This window comes from Physeter macrocephalus, chromosome 9 (assembly GCF_002837175.3).
Source record: "Physeter macrocephalus isolate SW-GA chromosome 9, ASM283717v5, whole genome shotgun sequence".
NCBI classification, from domain to species: Eukaryota; Metazoa; Chordata; class Mammalia; order Artiodactyla; family Physeteridae; genus Physeter; species Physeter macrocephalus.
In genome coordinates this window covers 95762217-95782078 of record NC_041222.1, presented here as the reverse complement: position 1 = coordinate 95782078, position 19862 = coordinate 95762217, and the positions used below count along the sequence as shown (strand labels likewise).

At 40.3% G+C, this 19862-nt stretch overlaps 2 protein-coding genes across 6 annotated transcripts in view; one reads left to right on the top strand and one right to left on the bottom strand.

Annotated features, from left to right (window-relative positions):
• Positions 1-8047, bottom strand: part of CDCA2 (cell division cycle associated 2) — a 53151-nt gene extending 45104 nt beyond the window's left edge. For all 4 annotated transcript variants that reach the window (XM_007120243.4, XM_007120244.4, XM_007120245.4 and 1 more), the window contains exons 1-4: positions 7874-8047; positions 7370-7433; positions 7104-7277; positions 5865-6010 (exon numbers count right to left, since the gene is read on the bottom strand). In XM_007120243.4, coding sequence (XP_007120305.2) covers positions 5865-6010; positions 7104-7277; positions 7370-7433 — 384 coding nt within the window. In that variant the 5' untranslated portion in view covers positions 7874-8047. The remainder of the gene's footprint in view (positions 1-5864; positions 6011-7103; positions 7278-7369; positions 7434-7873) is intronic.
• A 900-nt stretch (positions 8048-8947) lies between these two features.
• The window catches only part of KCTD9 (potassium channel tetramerization domain containing 9), a 64954-nt gene continuing 54039 nt past the window's right edge, over positions 8948-19862 (top strand). Inside the window, exons 1-2 of one of the 2 annotated variants that reach the window (XM_024130808.2) lie at positions 8948-9131; positions 19155-19276. In XM_024130808.2, the coding sequence (XP_023986576.1) occupies positions 9084-9131; positions 19155-19276 (170 nt within the window). In that variant the 5' untranslated portion in view covers positions 8948-9083. The remainder of the gene's footprint in view (positions 9132-19154; positions 19277-19862) is intronic. The other variant, XM_055087330.1, reaches the window with a different exon arrangement.

Genomic DNA, 19862 nt, shown 5'->3' with positions numbered 1-19862 from the left:
CATGTGGGATCCTCCCAGACCAGGGCGCGAACCCGGTTCCCCTGCATCGGCAGGCGGACGCGCAACCACTGCGCCACCAGGGAAGCCCCATGACTCTTTTTGAATTACGGTTTTCTCAGGGTATATCAGAATGGCCATCATCAAAAAATCTAGAAACAATAAATCCTGGAGAGGATGTGGAGAAAAGGGAACACTCTTGCACTGCTGGTGGGAATGTAAATTGATACAGCCACTATGGAGAACAGTATAGAGGTTCCTTAAAAAACTACAAATAGAACTACCATACGACCCAGCAATCCCACTACTGGGCATATACCATACTCTTGATTAGGTCCTGCTTAATTGAATGTTGTGGCTGGTTTGATCTTCTATCCAGACCACTAAAACTTTCTCCATATCTGCAATAAGACTGTTTTGCTCTCTCATCATTCATGTGTTCAGTAGCGTAGAACTTTTAATTTCATTCGAGAGCTTTTCCTTTGCATTCACAACTTGGCTAACTGTTTGGCCAAGAGGCCTAGCTTTCAGCCTATCTCAGCTTCTGACATGCCTTCCCCACTAAGCTTAATAATTTCTTGCTTTTGATTTAAAGTGAGAGATGTGCAACTCTTCCTTTCATTTGAACAGTTAGAAGCCTAATTTCAATAGTGTTATTCTCAGGGAATAGGAAGGCCTAAGGAGAGAAAGAGAGAGAGATGGGGGAATGGCAGGTTGGTGGAGCAGTTTGAACACACACACACACACACACACACACACACACACACACACACAGCATTTATCGATTAAGTTCGCCATCTTATATGGGTGCAGTTCATGGCGCCCTAAAATAATTACAATAGTAATATCAAATATCACTGATCACCCTAATAGTAACGATATGATATAATATAATAATAATAAAAGATAATAATGAAAAAGTTTGAAATATTGCAAGAATTACCAAAATGTGACACAGAGATACAAAGTGAGCAAATACTGTTGGAAAAATGGTGCCAGTAGACTTGCTTGACGCAGGGTAGCCACAAACCTTCAATTTGTTTAAAAAAAAAAAAAAAGGGGGTCTTCCCTGGTGGCGCAGTGGTTAAGAATCCGCCTGCCAATGCAGGGGACACGGGTTCGAGCCCTGGTCCGGGAAGATCCCACATGCCGTGGAGCAACTAACCCCGTGTGCCACAACTGCTGAGTCTGCGCTCTAGAGCCTGCGGACCACAACTACTGAAGCCCGTGCGCCTAGAGCCCGTGCTCCACGACAAGAGAGGCTGCTGCAGTGAGAGGCCCACGCACTGCAGCGAAGATCGGCCCCCGCCTGCCGCAACTAGAGAAAGCCCGTGCACAGAAACGAAGACCCAACGCAGCCAAAAATAAATAAATAAATTTATTTTTAAAAATGCAAAGCACAATAAAGTGAAGCACAATAAAAGGGGGTATGCCCATACAATGAGAAAAGGACAGTCTCTTCTATAAACGGTGTTGGGAAAACTGAACAGATACAAAAAAGAATGAAACTGGACCACTATCTTACACCATACACAAAATGGATTAAAGATTTGAACATAAGACCTGAAACTGTAAAACTCCTAGATGAAAACAGGTGGTAAGCAACTTGACATAAGTCTTGGTGATGATTTTTTGGATTTGACACCAAAAGCAAAGGCACCAAAAGCAAGAACGAACAAGTGGGACTATATCAAACTAAAAAGCTTCTGCACAGCAGAGAATCATCAACAAAATGAAAAGGCACCTACCAAATGGGAGCAAATTTGCAAACCATATGTCTGATAAGGGGTTCATGTCCAAAATATAAAAAGAACTCATTTCAACTCAACAGCAGAAAACCAATCTGATTAAAAAACGGGCAAAGGATCTGAATAGGCATTTTTCCAAAGACATACAGATGGTCAACAGGTACATGAAAAGGTGTTCAGCATTATTAATCTGGAAAATGCAAATCAAAACCGCAATGACATCACCTCATACCTTTCAGAATGGCTATTATTGAAAACACAAGAGATAACAAGTGTTGGTGAAGATGTGGAGAAAAGGGAACCCTTGTACACTGTTGGTCAGAATGCAAATTGGTGCAGCCACTATGGAGAACGGTATGGAGGTTCCTCAAAAAATTAAGAAGTACTATATGATCCAGAAACTCTACTTCTGGGTACTTAATCAAAGGAAAACAGTAACTCAAAAAGATATATGTACGCCGCCCATGTTCAACACAGTATTATTTACAACAGCCAAGGTATGGAAACAACCTAATTGTTGCTTGATGAATGAATGGATAAAGAAATTGTGGTATATACACAATGGAATACTATTCGGCCATAAGAATGAAACCTTGCCATTTGCAACAACACGTATGGACTTCAAGGGCCTTATGCTAAGTCAGTCAACCAGAGAAAGACAAATACCATATGATCTCACTTATCTGTGGAATCTAAGACAAACACACAAAAGAAAACAAAAAAATCAAACCAAGCTCATAGATACAGAGAACAGATTGGTGGCTGGTTGTTGGGAGTGTGTAAAAAATAGGTGAAGGGGGTCAAAAGGTATAAACTTTCAGTTATAAAATAAATAAGTCATGGATATAATGTACAGCATGGTGACTATAATTAATAATATTGTATTGCATATTTGAAGGTTGCTAAAAGAGTAGATCTTAAAAGTTCTCATCAGAGGGAAAACAGAATTTGTAACTATGTGCAGTGATCATTTTGCAATATATATCCCTCATCTTTCCTCCACTACTCTTGTTTTCATTCTTGAATATCTCAATGCTAGATACTACAACTATATATTCCAGCAATTCTTTTAATAAGTACAGTCATATGATATGCGTGGGGATGTTTATGTACATATGTGTATGTATATCCTTAAGAAAAAAGAAAAGAGAAAAATCAACAGCAGATATGGAATGTCACCAAACAAAAACTGACTTAGTCCAGAGAAAGCTGAAACTGACAGGGGCTCCTTAGGGTGGTCTGATAACAGGAAACAAGCAGACTTGCTAGAGACCCCCAGAAAGGCTCAGGTTATCTAAAGCATCAGATATTCAATATGTCTGAAACAAGGGTCCAGGGCAATGTTGAAGCTGTATCAGTAGCAGTTGAACCCACAGATCTCCCCACAAATAGGAAAGAACCTTTATGTTTTGGAGGGAACACAGAGATTTAGGACTCTATGGGATCTAAACAGCTAAGGATAAGAGGCCCTGTACTGAAAACAGTTTGTCCAAGTCTTCTCAATGACTTCCAGCCAGTTTCCACATTTGCCTTCCACCCACGGTTCTAGGGCTCAGGTTTACATCCCCAGGAATTCCCTCAAAGAAAACAGATCTGCCAAAGAGAAAGTACCCACAGGATTCTAATATTTGGGAGCTCCTTCACTGAAAAAGTGGCCCTGTTGTCCTACATGGAAATCCACCAGCCAACAGAGCCAGACCACACACAGTTAGCTCCCAGTCAGTTTTTAAAGTGTCGCACCTTCAAATGTGAACAGAGTCAAGGATCACTAGGCATCTGAAGAAAGATTTGAGCATGAGCCAGAACCTAAAATAATTAGGTAGCAAAATGAGACCCCATGAAATAAGGAAGAAAACTTCAACAAAGCTATAATGTCCTCAACAATCCACAGTGAAAGATAGTCCATCATGACAAATTAAAAGACTAAACAAACAAACAAAAAAAAAGGTACTTATTAATCACAGGGAAAACAAAAGTCATGCAAGAAAGGAAATATGGCCCTAACACACCATATAGCAATTCATGAAAAATATCTATAGGGTTAGATAATACATACTAAACCCTAATTTAAACACAAATTGTAACTGGTTGTACTGGTAGGAAGGCAGGAAGGGGAAAGTGTCAGGACAGCTATGGCTAGGAGATGTGAGAGCAAAATCCTCATTTTTCACAGAAATAACAACAATGATAGCATAAAACACACCATGTTCCAGGCACAGGTGTAAGTACTTCATATCTATTAATTTATTCAATCTCATAAAACCCTTGCTACTATTACCACCCCTGTTTTATACATGAGGAAACTGGAACAGAAAATTCAAGTAATTTGCCAAAAATCACAATTAACTAATAATAAAGCCTAGAATCAAACGCCAACAATACAACTCCACAGGCCATGTTCCCATATACTCTAACACAATTCTCAGTAAGTTTTTATACCCTAAAAAATTATTGAGCACACCAAAGACTCTTAGTTCACATTCGTTATATCTATCAAGAATATTTCAACAGCTTTTCCAGAATTGTGGATATCCTTTAATGCAACACAAAATTCAATGAAGATTTCTTAAACGTTAGTTGCAACGTCAAATATGAAATCTTATCAATGAACTTTTCATATTCTGTTATGTTAAAATCCATGGGCCTATCCTGCAACTTGAGGGTAAAATTTGCATGTACTGGTCACGTAGAAAATACTGGTTTACTCAGTTATGTGTATCTTCCAAATGTTGACATATTTTACTGTGCAATATCCAAACGTCACATTAATATCCCCACTGATCCATCAGAAAAGTGCAGCCATTGGGAAGCTGTCAAGTAAGATCACAGTGGTGAATACAAGTTTTCCAAAATTCTAATTTTCTCTCAAAAACTCGAATTTTTTTCATTGGTAAAAAATATCTGGCTTTCCTTGAAGTGGCAGGTTCACTGTTCATTTCTGAGAAAATGCCAGCCACATTCCCAAGTCTGACTAACCATGTCTGTCAGTCATTCTTTCAAATAAACACGATGTTCCATGATAAAAGTGGCCAGTTCAACTCACAGCTCAAACAATCACATCCATGACTTTCCTGGAAACAACCACCACACTTTGGTATGTACTTTGGAAATGCCTGGTGTCTACCTCCCATTTCATCACACATAATATTGCAGGATTTAAAATTAATAAAATGTATAATTTTTATTGCTTCATCGAGGATGTTAAGTGAAACTGGCCTTATTATTGTTTTCTGTAAATGATGAACAGGGTTGAAGGTAAAATGATTGCTTGATGCCATCAGTTTTAACCACCGCTGCTCTTACACCATGAGTGCAAACATCAACACAGTGAAAAAGGGCAAATAACACCTTAGTGCTGTTTCAACAAATAGTTTGACCTCATGGACCTCTTGGATGGGACTCAGGGATTCCCAGCAATATGCAGATAATTTCTGAGAAGCCCTGCACTGCACTAAACAGCCTCATGTATACACAGGGTCTAAAATGAAAAATGAAGAAGTGGCAATAAAAGTACCTTTTAAAATAGGAAGTCCCATACCAAAAGAGCCAAACGAGCCAAAGAAGGGCAAGCCCAGGACTGTCTTTCATAGCAAGTCTTGTACTCTTTGACTTTTTTAGAAGCATGTATTATTCTGATAAAAATCTGCAAAAATATCTAAATACTTCCCTGTCAACAAACACTTCGCTCCTTTCCACAAGGTTATCCCAAATACATTTTGGTGGGGATGTGGGGAACTCTTGCCCCTACATGCCAACACACAGTAGTCACAGAAGTATTAGACACTTACAGACAAAATATTAAAAGAAAAAGGTCGGAAAACACCGCCTCACCTCATTAGAGAAAAACAGACATGAACCAGACAAAAACGTGCAAAATAAAACAGAAAGCGCCTCCAGAACACCATTTCTATCCAGGATCTCATAACCTTTAATAGATCCATGCTCAACATCAACATTTACACTAAGTGCACAATCTCTGTAAGACACAGAGAAAATATTCTCTCTCCAGATCCAAAATGAGGTGCACTGGAGAGTACCAACACTGCACAAAAGCTTTCTAACAGAGCAAAACATACTCCTAGAAGAATTCATGACGGAACTTAAAAAAGAAAACCATACCTGACAAGGGGAATTCTTGGTCAAAGAAGCATTCTTTAAATTCCGCTGCTGAGCAATGAAACGAATTAGATGGTTTGTTTCAGGAGAGCCCCGAACACCAACTGTAGAGCGTCGTCTGGATTTTTTAAGGTAGGATGATGACTTTCCTATAATGAAAACTCTCTTGTAAGTTGGAACAAAACAAGGCAATCAGTAATCACGCCCTGCATACCCATGATCCACCAGCCTGAGAGAGAATATGATGAACGCATCGAACAGGGATCTAAGTGGAAAAGTACAGGCAAAATTGTGCACACATCATCAGATGGGTAGGTACCTTTGTTTTGTCTATTGATTTATTCCATGCCCCTGGAGCAGTGCTTGGCACATAGCAGGCGTTTATCAAAAAGTTGTGGAACAAATGCATGAACACATTTGAATTAACAGGTCTCATTTTTGTTTCTTATTTCCTGCACAGAGTTGGTAACGGATTGCTTTGGACTAAAAACTTCTCTTTTTCTGATCCCCAAGGATGATCTCCCCCCAGGCACACACTCTCATGTCCTCAATTGTTCAAAATAATTTGTTTCTCCTTAGATACCTGTCTACATTCAGCACACTACCCTGAATTCCAACCAGTCTAGCTTTTTAAAGGTCTAAGAATGATGTTCTTGAGAAGGGAACACAGGTTGGCATCCACTTCGGTCTTGTCTCCATCAGGTATTACTAGTCTAGTGCCCTCTGACTTTCAAGTCCCCCATTACCCTCCATTTCTCAATTCTATTCCCTAATTCCATTCCCATTATTTGTTTCTTCAGCTAAATCAGACTTCACAGGTGAATTTCATTTCTACTCCATAAAGGAGATTAGCCTGAGTCAATTTTCTGTTTGAGATTTTGAAAGAGGTATGCCCCAGTCTTCCAATGTCATCTTTTCTTAATTGCCCTTCAACTTTCTCTCATTTTTACCATACATGACCATAAAATGTATTACTATTTTCGCATACACACTCCTGTATCCCACGTGTCGGGTCAAAAAGCGACTTGCACACATGTCCTTTTCCAGTTTGGGCCTGGAGCGCAGCTGTGACTTAGGAACACTATCATGCTGGCTGCCCTGGAACCCTGATCTCCCTGATCCGGCAAGTCTGAGAGTCAATCAATTTAGATAAAGTAATAAGATAGACAAGGTAAGTGAACAAAATAGAGTTTAATTTTTCAACATTTAAAGGCACTGCAATAGAAGAACAACATCTCTTACCTGAAGAGTTCTTTACAAAACTTTCAGGTGTAATTCCCAATTGCTCCACAGTTACTGTGGAAAAGTTCAAAGGTGATTGAAAAGCATCTGACATGCAACGATTAGGAGTCACTTCAGCTGCAGGCTTGTGAGGAGTTACAAGCTTCCCATTTCCCAAAATGAAAGAGATATTTTCTGAAACAGACAACATGTAGCGTCTAAACATCATTATCAAGATAAACACCTAAACCTTAAATTTCACAAAGAAACAACAGGTCGCTACATACCAGCGTTATTAATAGCAGACTCCTCGGTTTCAAGGGGCTTGCTGTCTTTTGAACTATCATCCATCTGAAAAAGAGAGAGAAGAAAGAAAAACGAAAAATAAACCCACCTCCAAAATTAATGTGATTTGATCGAGATCCTCTTACAAGACTGAATTCTAATACAACCTATACTGGCACGAAAACAGATGACAAGAGTCTACTTTTGTAGCTCAAATTAAAGAGAAATGGAGGAAACTGCTGTTCGGGATGAAACAAAGCAGATCCCATACTATAAAGCCAAGGCTTTTCAACCTTAGCGAACATCAGAATCATCTAGCACCCTGTCGGAGAAGCAGCTTTGCGGATTCCCAAAAATTCTAATTCATGAGGTCTGGCTGGGCCCCAGAAATCTGCATTTATAAAGCACGCGGGTGATCCAGTAGAAGACACTTCTAAGAAACACGTCGAAGAAACAACTCTGCGGCACTACTGTCTCGGAAATCCCAACCAGGCCGCTTGCCTTACCTCCCTCTCGAGTTTATTTTGAACACTCCGCCGATGAGTGTCGTGGTTATCGTGCCTTCTAGACCTCGGCTCTCTGGTCCTGATGGGCTGGCTCGAGAAAGTAACTGTCGGCCGCCAAGCCAGCCGCGGGGGGCTACCTGGTCCCCGGCCGCCAACACCCAAACCCCACAGCCGGCGTTACCTACACCCGCCCCTCCGCCCGGCCGCGGCCTGCCGCCCGATTCAAATCGCCGGCCCCGCCTCCTTGGCGTCCGGGCGTTACTCTGCGAATCTCTACGCCCACGCCACTCGCACGTGTGCGCGCGCGCACCGAACTCTCCCAGACCTCTACCTCGCCTTCCCAGGAACAGGAGTGGCTTCGTAGGCTCGGAGAAACACCACCACTAGCCGCAATTAACACACTGTCCAGAGAGATCCACTGCTGACTTGCGTCCGCGGGAACTATTTTCCATGAGAGCCTTGCGGAGGAATCTTTTGGTTAGCCCTTTGCCTCCGTCCCCGGCCTTTCGATTGGATGCTGCGAACTTCGAAAAGAATCATTGACCCAATCCTGACAGAACGACGGGCTGGCTCTTACCCAATCAGCCAGTCCCGACCGCAGCCGTTTCCTCGGTGGGTTGAGCGAGTGGGTGGAGTTAAAGTTGGGAGGCTCTGACTGGTTGTGGATCACTTCCAGCGCTCTGCCTCTTCCCTCAAGCCCCGCCTCCGTATGTAGATGAGCTCTACCTGGTGTTGGCTATGCGCCTGCTCAGTAACGCTTTGAGCCGCCGTTTGGCTCCAGGTTCAGCTCTGATTGGCTGATAACCCTTCCCCGTCGGCTAGACTGCAGCCTCTCTTCCCTCCTTCCACCTGGGCTGGGTTAGTTAGAGCCCACCCAGTGCAGGGCGATGATTGGCTGAATTTTGGCCGGCGCTGCCCGATGATTGGCGGAGCTTAGAGTCAGTCTGGGAGACGTGGGGGAAGGGCCCCAGGCTGACTGAGGAGCCCAGGGGCGGGGTGGGAAGGAGGACCCGCCAACCTTGGGGTGTGGGACGGAGGGTGCGTGCCTGTGTGTGTGCGTGTGTGTGTGTGTGTCTGTAAGGGAAGGAAGGTGGCGAAGGGAGGAGAGTCCGAGTGGGTGGAGGGAGGGGAAGGGCGGGAAAAGAAAAAGGTGGGAGGAGAGCCAGGTGGGAGGGTGGCGACTCACTCAGGACCCAGTGGGGGCAGCGCGATGAGGCGGGTGACCCTGTTCCTTAACGGCAGCCCCAAGAATGGAAAGGTAAGGGGGTCGGGAGGAGGCGAGGCGGGCCCGGCTGCTGGGGGCGAGGGCAGCGGAGTGCGGAGCGGGCGCACAGGGCAGAGGGCTGAAGTTGCGGAGAGGGGCTGGGAGCGGGGAGGTGAGCGTGCGCCGGGGTGGGGGGCGTCCAGGAGGAGGCGAACGTCGGGTCCCCGCGGCCTCCTCCCCACCCCCGGGATCCCGAGTCCGAGCCTGCCCTTGGACTCCCCAGCTGCTCTGGGGGCCAGCGCGCAGGTCAGCTTGTGCTCAGTCGTTCCCAAGTCCAGGTGTGGGTCCTGGAGAACAGAGGACTCGGAGGGCGAGGGGAGGGCCTCTGTCACCTGATGCTTCCGTTCCTCTTCCTACTTTCCCCAAGACCCCGCTGCCCCCCCACCCCTGGCTACAGAAGGCGCGGGTTCCCACCTTCGTGCTGAGTAATGGTCTGCTCCGGAAAGTGGCCGTAACGACTAAGGCGTGTAAGGTTGATCAGGTGAAAAGAATTTCAACTCTTTCTCTCCGTGGATAAGTAAAACACTCTCCCATCCTAGGGCCAATAGACGATGGAAAATTGGTGACATTTTCTTGATGGTCCCCCTCCCTCCCCCCCTCTAGGAGCCCCAAGTCCCGCCGCCGCCAAACTTTTGTACTCGCTTTAGTCTGTCGCCGTATTTTAGTTGCTTAGAGGAGTAGGACAATAGACCAAAATGGATTGATTGGACATTGCTCTTTGCTGTGTTAGGCCTTTGTTGAGTGTGTGGTGCTAAATATTTTTCCAACGCTGGAGTAAGCCAACATGAATCCTGTTCCTTCTCGGCCTCTTGCCCCACCCATGAAAGTTCGGCTTCTTTGGAAAATTTGACTGTTCAAGGCAGACGTTTATGGTGTGGCTAAATGACATTTAGAAATAATTAAGCCTTGTGAGTCTGAGATGAAGATAGATTGGGCTCCCTGTTTCATTTGCCAGAATGGTTTTTTTCCTGCCTCTTTCGGAAACATTGTACATTTTTAAATAGCGTAATTGTGCCACGGTTAAAAAAAATGGCTTTCCAGCTACTCTGCAGTTTTGAGTAAACGTGCTGTAAAAATTTGAACCGCACTGTAGTGTGTTGACTATAATGTTGCGTTCTTCTGGTTTTAGAGATTTAATACTCATATAAAAACAACTGGCATAAATTCAAGTTCTTGAATTTTCACAAATGCTGCCTCAAAATAGGCTTCCGAAGATTCACATTATTTCTGACCCTTATTAACTTTTTCTGTACCTGTTTTGTCTGTTGATTACTACTCATAATCTAAAACATATATTGTTACAGGAAGAAAAATTTAGTAGATCCAAAGTTACAATTGCAGTACGTTCTCAAAAACAGATCTCTCATTGACCCTTTTATTTAACATCTCTGCTATGTTATTCCGTGGAAGACAAGATGTTTAGACCCAGCCATAAATATTTAACTATTTCTTCTGAAACTACTGAATTTTGTTCTTGTCAAAAGTTGGCTGGCTTAGTCTTGCCATATTTTTAATAAGGTGGCTTTTTTCTGAAAGCTACTTAATTTTGACTAGGTTAGGTTTTTGGATTTGATTATATTTGCTTTAAAAATATATTGCTAGAGAATCTTAGAGAATTGAAAAAACTCATCTCAAATAATTAAATGTGTTTATGTTACAAAGATTATAAAAACCCAAACTGGAGAATACCAGTATGATTCAATATTAAAAATAAGTCATGCCATAATCCTTGCTACATAACTGGAAAACATATTCTGTGCCAAACTTGTCAGTGTTTCCTCTCCTCTCCCTTAAGCTGATTAAAAACATAATATTATAATTACTCTTATTTGACCAAAGAGAGCAGAATAATACATAACAGCCTGCATTTTCTGTATAAATAAAGTGACTATATTTCATCAGGGTTGGCATGATCTTGAGATGATTTTTCGTGGAGCTGAAACAAATCACTACAAGGAGATAGAGTTTGGTTTCCTATCCACCGGTTGGAATGTCTGTCACTTTCATCATCTCCTTGTTTACCTAGCCTCTATTTTTGTTTCCTGGCCATAAGAGTAATGCCTGTCTTTTTCAAATAAGTTCCCCTCCTTTAAAGCTTATTCAAACTGGAAAGATATATTTGCAATCAGTATCACTTGGAAACAATTAGTATCCAGAACTCGTAGACAAGTCTTACCCAATAAATTTTAAACAGAAAAAAAGAGCATAAACATAAAGCAAAGAGAAAACACAAGTGGCTAATAAAAATATGAAAAGATAACCACATTACTAATTAGGAAAATGAAAATTAAAGACATAAAAGCTGGTTTAAAAAAAAAAAAAAAGCTTGTTCAGTGGTTGCCAGCCTGGGCGATGAAACCTGGGGTTAGGAAGACACAGAGTCACTGCAGGGGACTACATCATAGATTTTTGACTTTTCCGTACACTGAGTAAACGTAAGTGTGACTACTAAATGTTTTGAAGAGGGGGCTGTGCCTTCTCTAAAACATTGCTTTCCAGAGTGAGAGGGTCCAACCACAGGGGGCGTGCAAGTGGATCCAGTAGAGTTTAAGAAGAAATATTATACCTTTTATTTATATCTTTTACTTAAAGATATAAAATTAAGACTTGGTTTGTCCAATCTGGAAAGACACAGGTGCTTTTAATGACTGAGAATGTCACCTGGTCTCAGGTCTTCTGAGAGGAGGCCGGACGTTCACATGAGAAAAGCTGACAGTTTCTTCTTCACTTGTTGGTTCCCTTTGGCATATTGTGATATGGTGAAGCTTACATGTGCCAGGTTAAGATGTGTATTATACCGTTTTCACTAAATTAACCCTCACCAAAATGCCAAGTGGCTTGACAAGATTCCTTCAAACATGATGCAGATCGAAGACAATACTAACTAGGCAAGCACAAGTAAGCCATGGGAAATGGCAGGGCTGCCACTTCTAATATAAACTCTCAGATTTAAAAAAAACAAAAAACAGGGACTTCCGTGGTGGCGCAAAGGGGTTAAGAATCTGCCTGCCAATGCAGGGGACACGGGTTCGAGCCCTGGTCGGGGAAGATTCCCAGATGCCGCGGAGCAACTAAGCCCGTGCGCCACAACTACTGAGCCCACGCGCCTAGAGCCCATGCTCCACAACAAGAGAAGCCACCGCAAGGAGAAGCCCGTGCTCGCTGCAACTAGAGGAAGCCTGCACACAGCAATGAAGACCCAACGCAACCCAATAAAAAAACAAATTTATAAATAAATATGCCAATCTTTAAACAAAACAAAACAAACAAAAAACAATGGATCTCTAGATCGGAGAAGAGGGCAAAAAGTGCCAAATTTTAGAGAAGACTATTTGAAGTCCTATTTAATAACTGCTATTAACAGTAAACTGCTCCCCAAGTGTATATCGTTCTTTGAGATATTAGCCAATAATAGGATGAGGTCATCCCAATTAGCAAAACATTTCAAACTACTTTCCAGCACACAAAGACAGTTTCAGATTTTTTTTTCTTTTTCTTTTAATGTATAAAGTCAACCTTGAATTTGGCCAGGGGTTCACTAAATTTAATTATAAATATTTACGGGATTTTTACTGGTTGACTCATCGTCTTAAGTCAGTAAAAGTTCTCTTATCATTTGGGAAATTATATTCTTCCTGACAGTGGTATATACTTTATAAATAAGTAAATAAGTATACAAATGTTTGAGGCCATGCCCAAAAACGTTTTACTTAAGGGGTACGTAGTGAAAAACATTTGAAGGCCATATTTCTAAAAAAAACAGGATCTTTACATTTTAGTTTGTTTAAGTTGCTCCAGAAGAGTCGGGTTTGAACCTTTTCATCCTCTCTCCATATGCCTCAGAATTCCCATTGTTCTCCTTTTAATATTCTGTGTAATAGTTGGCATCGAGGAATATGAAATGAGAACTTAGATCTCTGAATGTAGTGAGTGGCTTTTGAGCAACCCGATGTAAATTCAAAGTTTCCGTGCATCTTGGACATAAGTTGCCTTTTTTTTTTTAATTGAGAATATTCAATAATGCGCTGTGCCAGTTGTAGGCCTTTTGTATACCTTATTCATTCATTCAGTCAACACTTAGACTGAGTTCCGTCTTTGAGGAGGAACCATGCCAGGCACTGCAGATACAGTGGGGTATGAAATAGATCTTAATTCTGTACTGATGTTTACAGTCTTGGTCCCGGACCTGTTTTCTTCTGGCTTTGATATTACGTCAGAAATGTGTTGTTGGTATTAACAGAGTTTCCAGAGTTAAATTCATTGTGCTGAGTTGAAGAAAGTTGAAAATCTATGTAAAGCTTTGTCTATTGAAATCTAAACATTAATAAGAAACTTGCTCTTCAAGTTTAAACGTTTTTAAAATGTATTTGATACATATAAAAGAATACAATAAAGAATATTAATATGCATAAAAATTAAAAGGAAAATAATAAATGAATATCAGTAAACTTACCACACAGCTCAAGAAATAGCATATTACCAAAACTTAATGTGCTTGTCTACTTTCCTATATTTATCCCATGAAGGCAGCCAATTTCATGAATTCTTTTTCAGTAAATAGTTCTGCCACGTATGTATGTATAAGTAAACTATATGTTTTGTCAGCTTTGGGATATATCATATGCTAAATTGGTATCACATTGTACAAAGTCTTTTTGGAGTGAGTTTTTCATTCAGTATAATATTTCTAAGATTTCATCCATATTGTCCCACATACTGATAGTTTAGTCATTTTCACCTCTTTATAATAATTACACAAAGTATATACAAATACTCTCACAATTTATCCATTCTCCTGTCAGTGGGCAGTTGGGTTGTTTATTTTCTTTATATTTTGCCATGAAAGTGACAGTGCTGCCATGAGTATTACTGTATATCCTGGTGCACACAGGTGCAAACATCTTTCTAGGGCAGTGGTTTGCAAACTTTAGCATGCGTTGGAATCACCTGGAGGAATTGAGCAACTATTACTGGGCCTCATTCCCCAGAGCTTTAGATTCACTAGGTCTGGGGTGAGGCTAGGAGTTTGAATTTCTAAACTACTTCCAGGTGATCCTAATGGTGCTGGTCTAGAGACCCCACTTTTGAGAACCACTGCTCTAGGATATTATATAGAAGTTGTAATTATTGGGTATTAAGGTATGTGAATGTTTAATTTTTTAAAATAATGCCGAATTGTTTTTGAACGTCACTGTGGTAATTTATATCCCACCAGCATTGCATAAACCCTCTCATTGATACATACCCTCTTCAACATTTGCTGTTGTTAGACTTGAAAATTTTTTTTTTTTTTTTTTTTTTTTTTTTTTGCGGTACGCGGGCCTCTCACTGCTGTGGCCTCTCCCGTTGCGGAGCACAGGCTCCGGACGCGCAGGCTCAGCGGCCATGGCTCACGGGCCCAGCCGCTCCGCGGCATGTGGGATCCTCCCGGACCGGGGCACGAACCCGTGTCCCCTGCATCGGCAGGCGGACTCCCAACCACTGCGCCACCAGGGAAGCCCAAAATTTTTAAATATCTTAATATTTGTCTTGATGTAGTCATCTTTTTTAGCAATAAAATAATGTTAATTTTTTAAATGTATTAAACTAAAAGTGTAGGCAGAGTAAATTGATTCTACATTTAGTTATTGTGATTGGTGGGTCGGTTGGGTAAATTGGCCTGCATAAATTCAATTATTTATTGATTGTGTATTATGTAATAATTATGGTGGCATATTAAAAACATGTTTTAAATACATGTGCAGGTTTTACTTTTTAAATTTGAATAACAGATTACAATTTGAAAAGTGTTTAAAGACAGATTAAAACTTCATTAAACTGATATGTCCTGGCAGGCACAGTGTACCATTTACTTTCCCAATTGGTGGATAGCTTTCACTTGTCGTGGGATCTGAAATTTAGAAAGAATTAAGTTAAATAGTAGTGTAACATAGTGGCCATAAACTTTATTTATTTATTTTTTGGCCATAAACTTTAATAGACATGCTTCTCAGTTTATTCCATAGAATGCTTCCATTCTAAGTATAGTGCTTAGGTTATCAAAATGGATAATCACAGTGGCATGGAAACTTCAAGTCCACACTAGGAAGTAGAACACACGTGAAGCAAATAGCCATTGTAAGCGTGATCGTGTTATAAATGCTTGGCCTCTCTGAGGACGAAAGTAAGCTTAGTAAATAACGGTTAGGGCTCATTTCCATGATATACAAGATTTCCAGTGTTGCTTTTTCCCAGCAGAGTTGATATATAATGAAGGGTACATGTGCCAGTCTGTTTGAGACTTTCTCACAAACTTAAAATCTTTTACAGGTATATCACATTTTAAAATCTGATATTCTCATTGGTTTATGTAAAAGAGATTTAAAGTATTATGTCTGCAGTCTTATTTGTGAGTTATTTATTAGTATGCTCAAGAGAGTCAGCTAAAGTGATCTTGTTGAAAACATGCTAAAAATGCCTTTCAAACGAAAAACAAGTATGTTGGCCCAACTTAAGGTAAATTTTCAGATTTTCAGTGCTATAAGATTCTTTGCAGTAATTTCAGTGCCGTTTTCTCTAATTGATGGCCCTTTGGTTACTTCATTTAAAGAAAATTATCCATTACCAGATTACTTGTCAACTGCTAAAATAATTCTTATTTGTAAATCTAGTATCTAGAGCTATGGAAACCCTAAGTTAAAACTTTTTTCCTTTATTGCATAAATAATAGAAGTTCATTGTAACAAATCTGGAGGACAAAACAAAAATTCATAAGTGAACCTTAATTCTATCCGAAGATAGCCACTTTCCATACTCATATGAACATCACTTTAGAATTGCATTTCTACTGTGTACTTTGTTTTTTAACTTAATGTCAGTGGAAAAGACAAATATAACTGACTCACACACAGAAAAGGCATGTCCTCGTTCAACACTCTGAAAGCAATGAAAATTTCATCTGACATTCAAGAAACATTTATCAGAGACCTACCATAAACCAGATACTGTGACACTTAAGAGGATCCTTCTTTTTAAACTGGCTGCAGTTCTTTTCTGGATGTTAGCGATTTGGGTAGTTCAGGGATGTACTTCAGTGCTGCTCATCAGCATTACAAGGGATTATCGGTTACCTAAATTCACCGGATGAATAACCACTCTTTACAAATTAAAAATGTATTATTAAACCTTTACAGTCTAGATAGGAAGTCAGGTTAGAAAATATTTGGGGTAATGATAAATTGTGTTCAATACTATGTGAGGGCTTATTAAGTGATAATAAAATAAAGATGAACTCAGTTTGTATCTAGAATGTGCTCCTTAGTGTTGCAGCCTCTACAAGGAAACACCTGTTGTACTTTGATTGCCCTGAAATTGCCAAACTGTGTGATGTGTGGCTTTGTTTTTGTTTTTAATCTTGTAATCAAATTTGACTTCAGTGGGGGGAAAAGAAAGATGGTAACTACTCAACCTTCCATACAAAACAACAGGGTTTGAGTTGGACTCTACCACTTGGTTACTGTGAGTTGCTATGACATGGTCAAGCCTAACAGAATTAAAAGAGTTGTTTCCTTGTTCCCGACGTTATTCTGCTCTTTGAAGCAGCAGTGTCCCAGAGAACGCTCTGTGAGGAAGGAAATACTCCCTATCTGCACTCTGCAATATGGTAACCACTAGCCATTGTGGCTGTTGAGCAGTTCCTATGTGACTGTTGTAACTGATGAACTGACTTTTAATTAATAGCAATACATTAAAACTTAAATAGCCTCTTGTAGCTAGTGGCTTCCCAATTGGACAGCGTGGCTTTCGAACATGGCAGGTGGCCTGTATTTTCATTAGGAAACAACTGACCCACAGGAAAAATCAAGTCAATAGAATGGAAGTAGAAAACAATTTAATTTGATGTATTTTTGAAAAATAAGTTAGATAAAGTGGTATGCTCCAATATTTAAATTCAGGAGCATAGTATAGAGAGATACGTTGAATTTCTAACCATTTTATGATGCTTGAGGGAGAGAAGTGAGAAGAAATTGGGTGGAGAAAGTGAATGTTAGGGCAAGGAGCGGATAATGTCAGGCGAAAGAAAACCATGTGAAGCTATACAAGAAGCAAAGAGCCAAGCGACTGACCAAAGCAAATGCAAAACACCTTTTACAGTCTGGGAACAGCAAGGGGAGAGTAAGAAGATCCTCCTTTCTAACAACAGCGTTCTTGTCATAGTTGCTATTATACTAAGAATTTTCTAAATCTTTCTCCTCTGGAACTCGTATCTGCAGTAACGGTTAGAATTCCAGGCTCTGTTACAAAGGTGAAAAATGATAGGAAATACGGGGACACATGTTCTTCAAGCTTCAATCATTTATGGCAGTGTGTGCTGGGTGTAAGACACTCTGCCAGGTGCTTTGTGCTGTTATCTTTTTTATCATATGGTAAAATATACACAACATAAAAGTTAGCCTTTTAGCCATTTTAAGTGTACATCTCGTTGGCATTCAGTACATTCATGTGTGTAACCTCACCACTTTTCATTTCCAAAACTTTTTCATCATCCCAAACAGGAACTCTGTACCCATTAAGCAGTAATTCTCCATTACCCCTCTGCCCCGGTAACCTTTCTTCTACTTTCTATGAATTTGCCTTTTCTAAGTACCTCATACAAGTGGAAACATGATATTTGTCCTTTTTTATGTCTGGCTAGTTTCACTTAGCATAATGTTTTCAAGATTCATGTATGTTGTAGCATGTATCAGAATTGTATTCCTTTTTAGAGCTGAATGATATTCCATTGTATGGATATGCCCCATTTTGTTTATCCATTCACACGTTTATGAGCACTTGGGTTGTGCATTATCTTTAATAATCCACGTAGTTCCCTTTAAACTCTGCTTGCCTTCCCCTCTTCCCCAAAATGCCCCAGCTTGCAACACTTCTCATAGGTCATGATCCAAGAGAAAAGAGTTGGAATCTCTGTACTCTGCTGTTGAAACATTACACACTCCTATTGGCAAACAACTCACTCCACACTTGACTGTTCACTTCATTTACTTAACGAAAAATTCACTGTCTACTGTACTCCAGTGACCAGTGAACAAAGGACTAGCCCCGGTTCCATTTCATATGGCACCTTTATCCGGTATCCTGTGGGAAGTCAGCTGGCTGCTCATCCTTCAGGTTCAGCTCCTCACCTGCTTTTTTATTCATAATTTTCAGAGATCTGACTGATAATGATACAACTATACACAGTTATAGTTATGGCTGGAGCAAAAAATTCACTACACGTACAGAGTCTCTACCCCCTACCTATGGAACTGCGTGTGTGTTGCACAAGTGTCAGACTGTGCCTGATTTAACGCAGGACGGAGCAATTCATTGTAACCCAGGTCTCAGCTGTACTTAGAATGTTAGCCAAAATCTGGCTTTTATACAGTATATAAATAGTTTTGAAGTTAAATGAGGTGGGAAGTCGTTAACTGTTCATATGGTAGTTGACATGGTAAATGTTACAATAAACAGTAAATTTTTCCTGTTTAAAAAAATAAACCATTCCTTTAAGAAAGGAATAATGTAAAAGCAACATCTTAAAGACCTAATAGGTCTCAGGCACTTTGTGAAGCTCTTATCATGCATTAACTCATTTCAATCTTGTGACAACCTTCTGATACAGGTGTAACTGTTTTCCTCATTTCCAGTTAAAGCCACAGAAGCATAAAGAGGTTAAATAATTTGTCTAGAGCTGACAGCTAGAAAATGCCAGAATCTAAATTCAAGTGCGGGTCTCTCTTGTATCACAACTGGAGCACTATTTAACATACTGTAAGATTGTAGTTTGTTTTTAGAGATGATTTCTCTAGTCTTGGATTTCAGCAGTGCTAGGCACTATTTCAGTCATAAAAGAAAAAGAGAAGCTTTTAAGAACCTCTCAAAATCTCTTTTTATGTGATAATCTGATTTTTTAGACCTGTTTATAGTGTGGTGGTTTTTAATTTGTGAGTGACGAAATTGATTATGTAAGTTGTTCAAATTAATCTGGTGTGTTTACAGGTGGTCGCTGTATATGGAACTTTATCTGATTTGCTTTCTGTGGCCAGCAATAAACTCGGCATAAAAGCCACCAGTGTGTATAATGGGAAAGGTGGACTGATTGATGATATTGCTTTGATCAGGTAACCTTCACCTTTTTATAAGCTGTCTACAGTGTGCCCTCAGCTTCTTGGTGCTATGCTGTTTCCCTTAAGCAGTAGTTAATCACTGTTAAGAATACAGGATTTTGGCAAATGATTGCCTAGAATTTGCTCTTTGGAATTTAAGTAATTTGCACTTATGATGCATCGATCAGATAGAAAACCCTGAGTACATTCCAATATACTCATAGTCTTTCTGCAGAGTTCATATATGGCTATGAGGAATCTCTCCGTTACTAGAAACAGATCTAATAAGACAGAATTTTTAATACTAGAATTGATCTCTTGTATATGCTACTGCTTATTGTTCAGTTCATTTCCTAAGAATGCTTTGAATTTTATAAGCGTTTACAGAGACCTACTTTGGTGAAAACTTGCTAAATAAGATAGCATTTTAACTAGAGTTAACTCACCAGTGATCCATCACAGTAGTGGTTTTGGTTGGTTGGTTTGTTTGGGGTTTTGTTGTTTAAGTATGCCAGGCGTATTTTAAAACCAATGTCCAGGGCTTCCCTGGTGGCGCAGTGGTTGAGAATCCGCCTGCCGATGCAGGGGACACGGGTTCGTG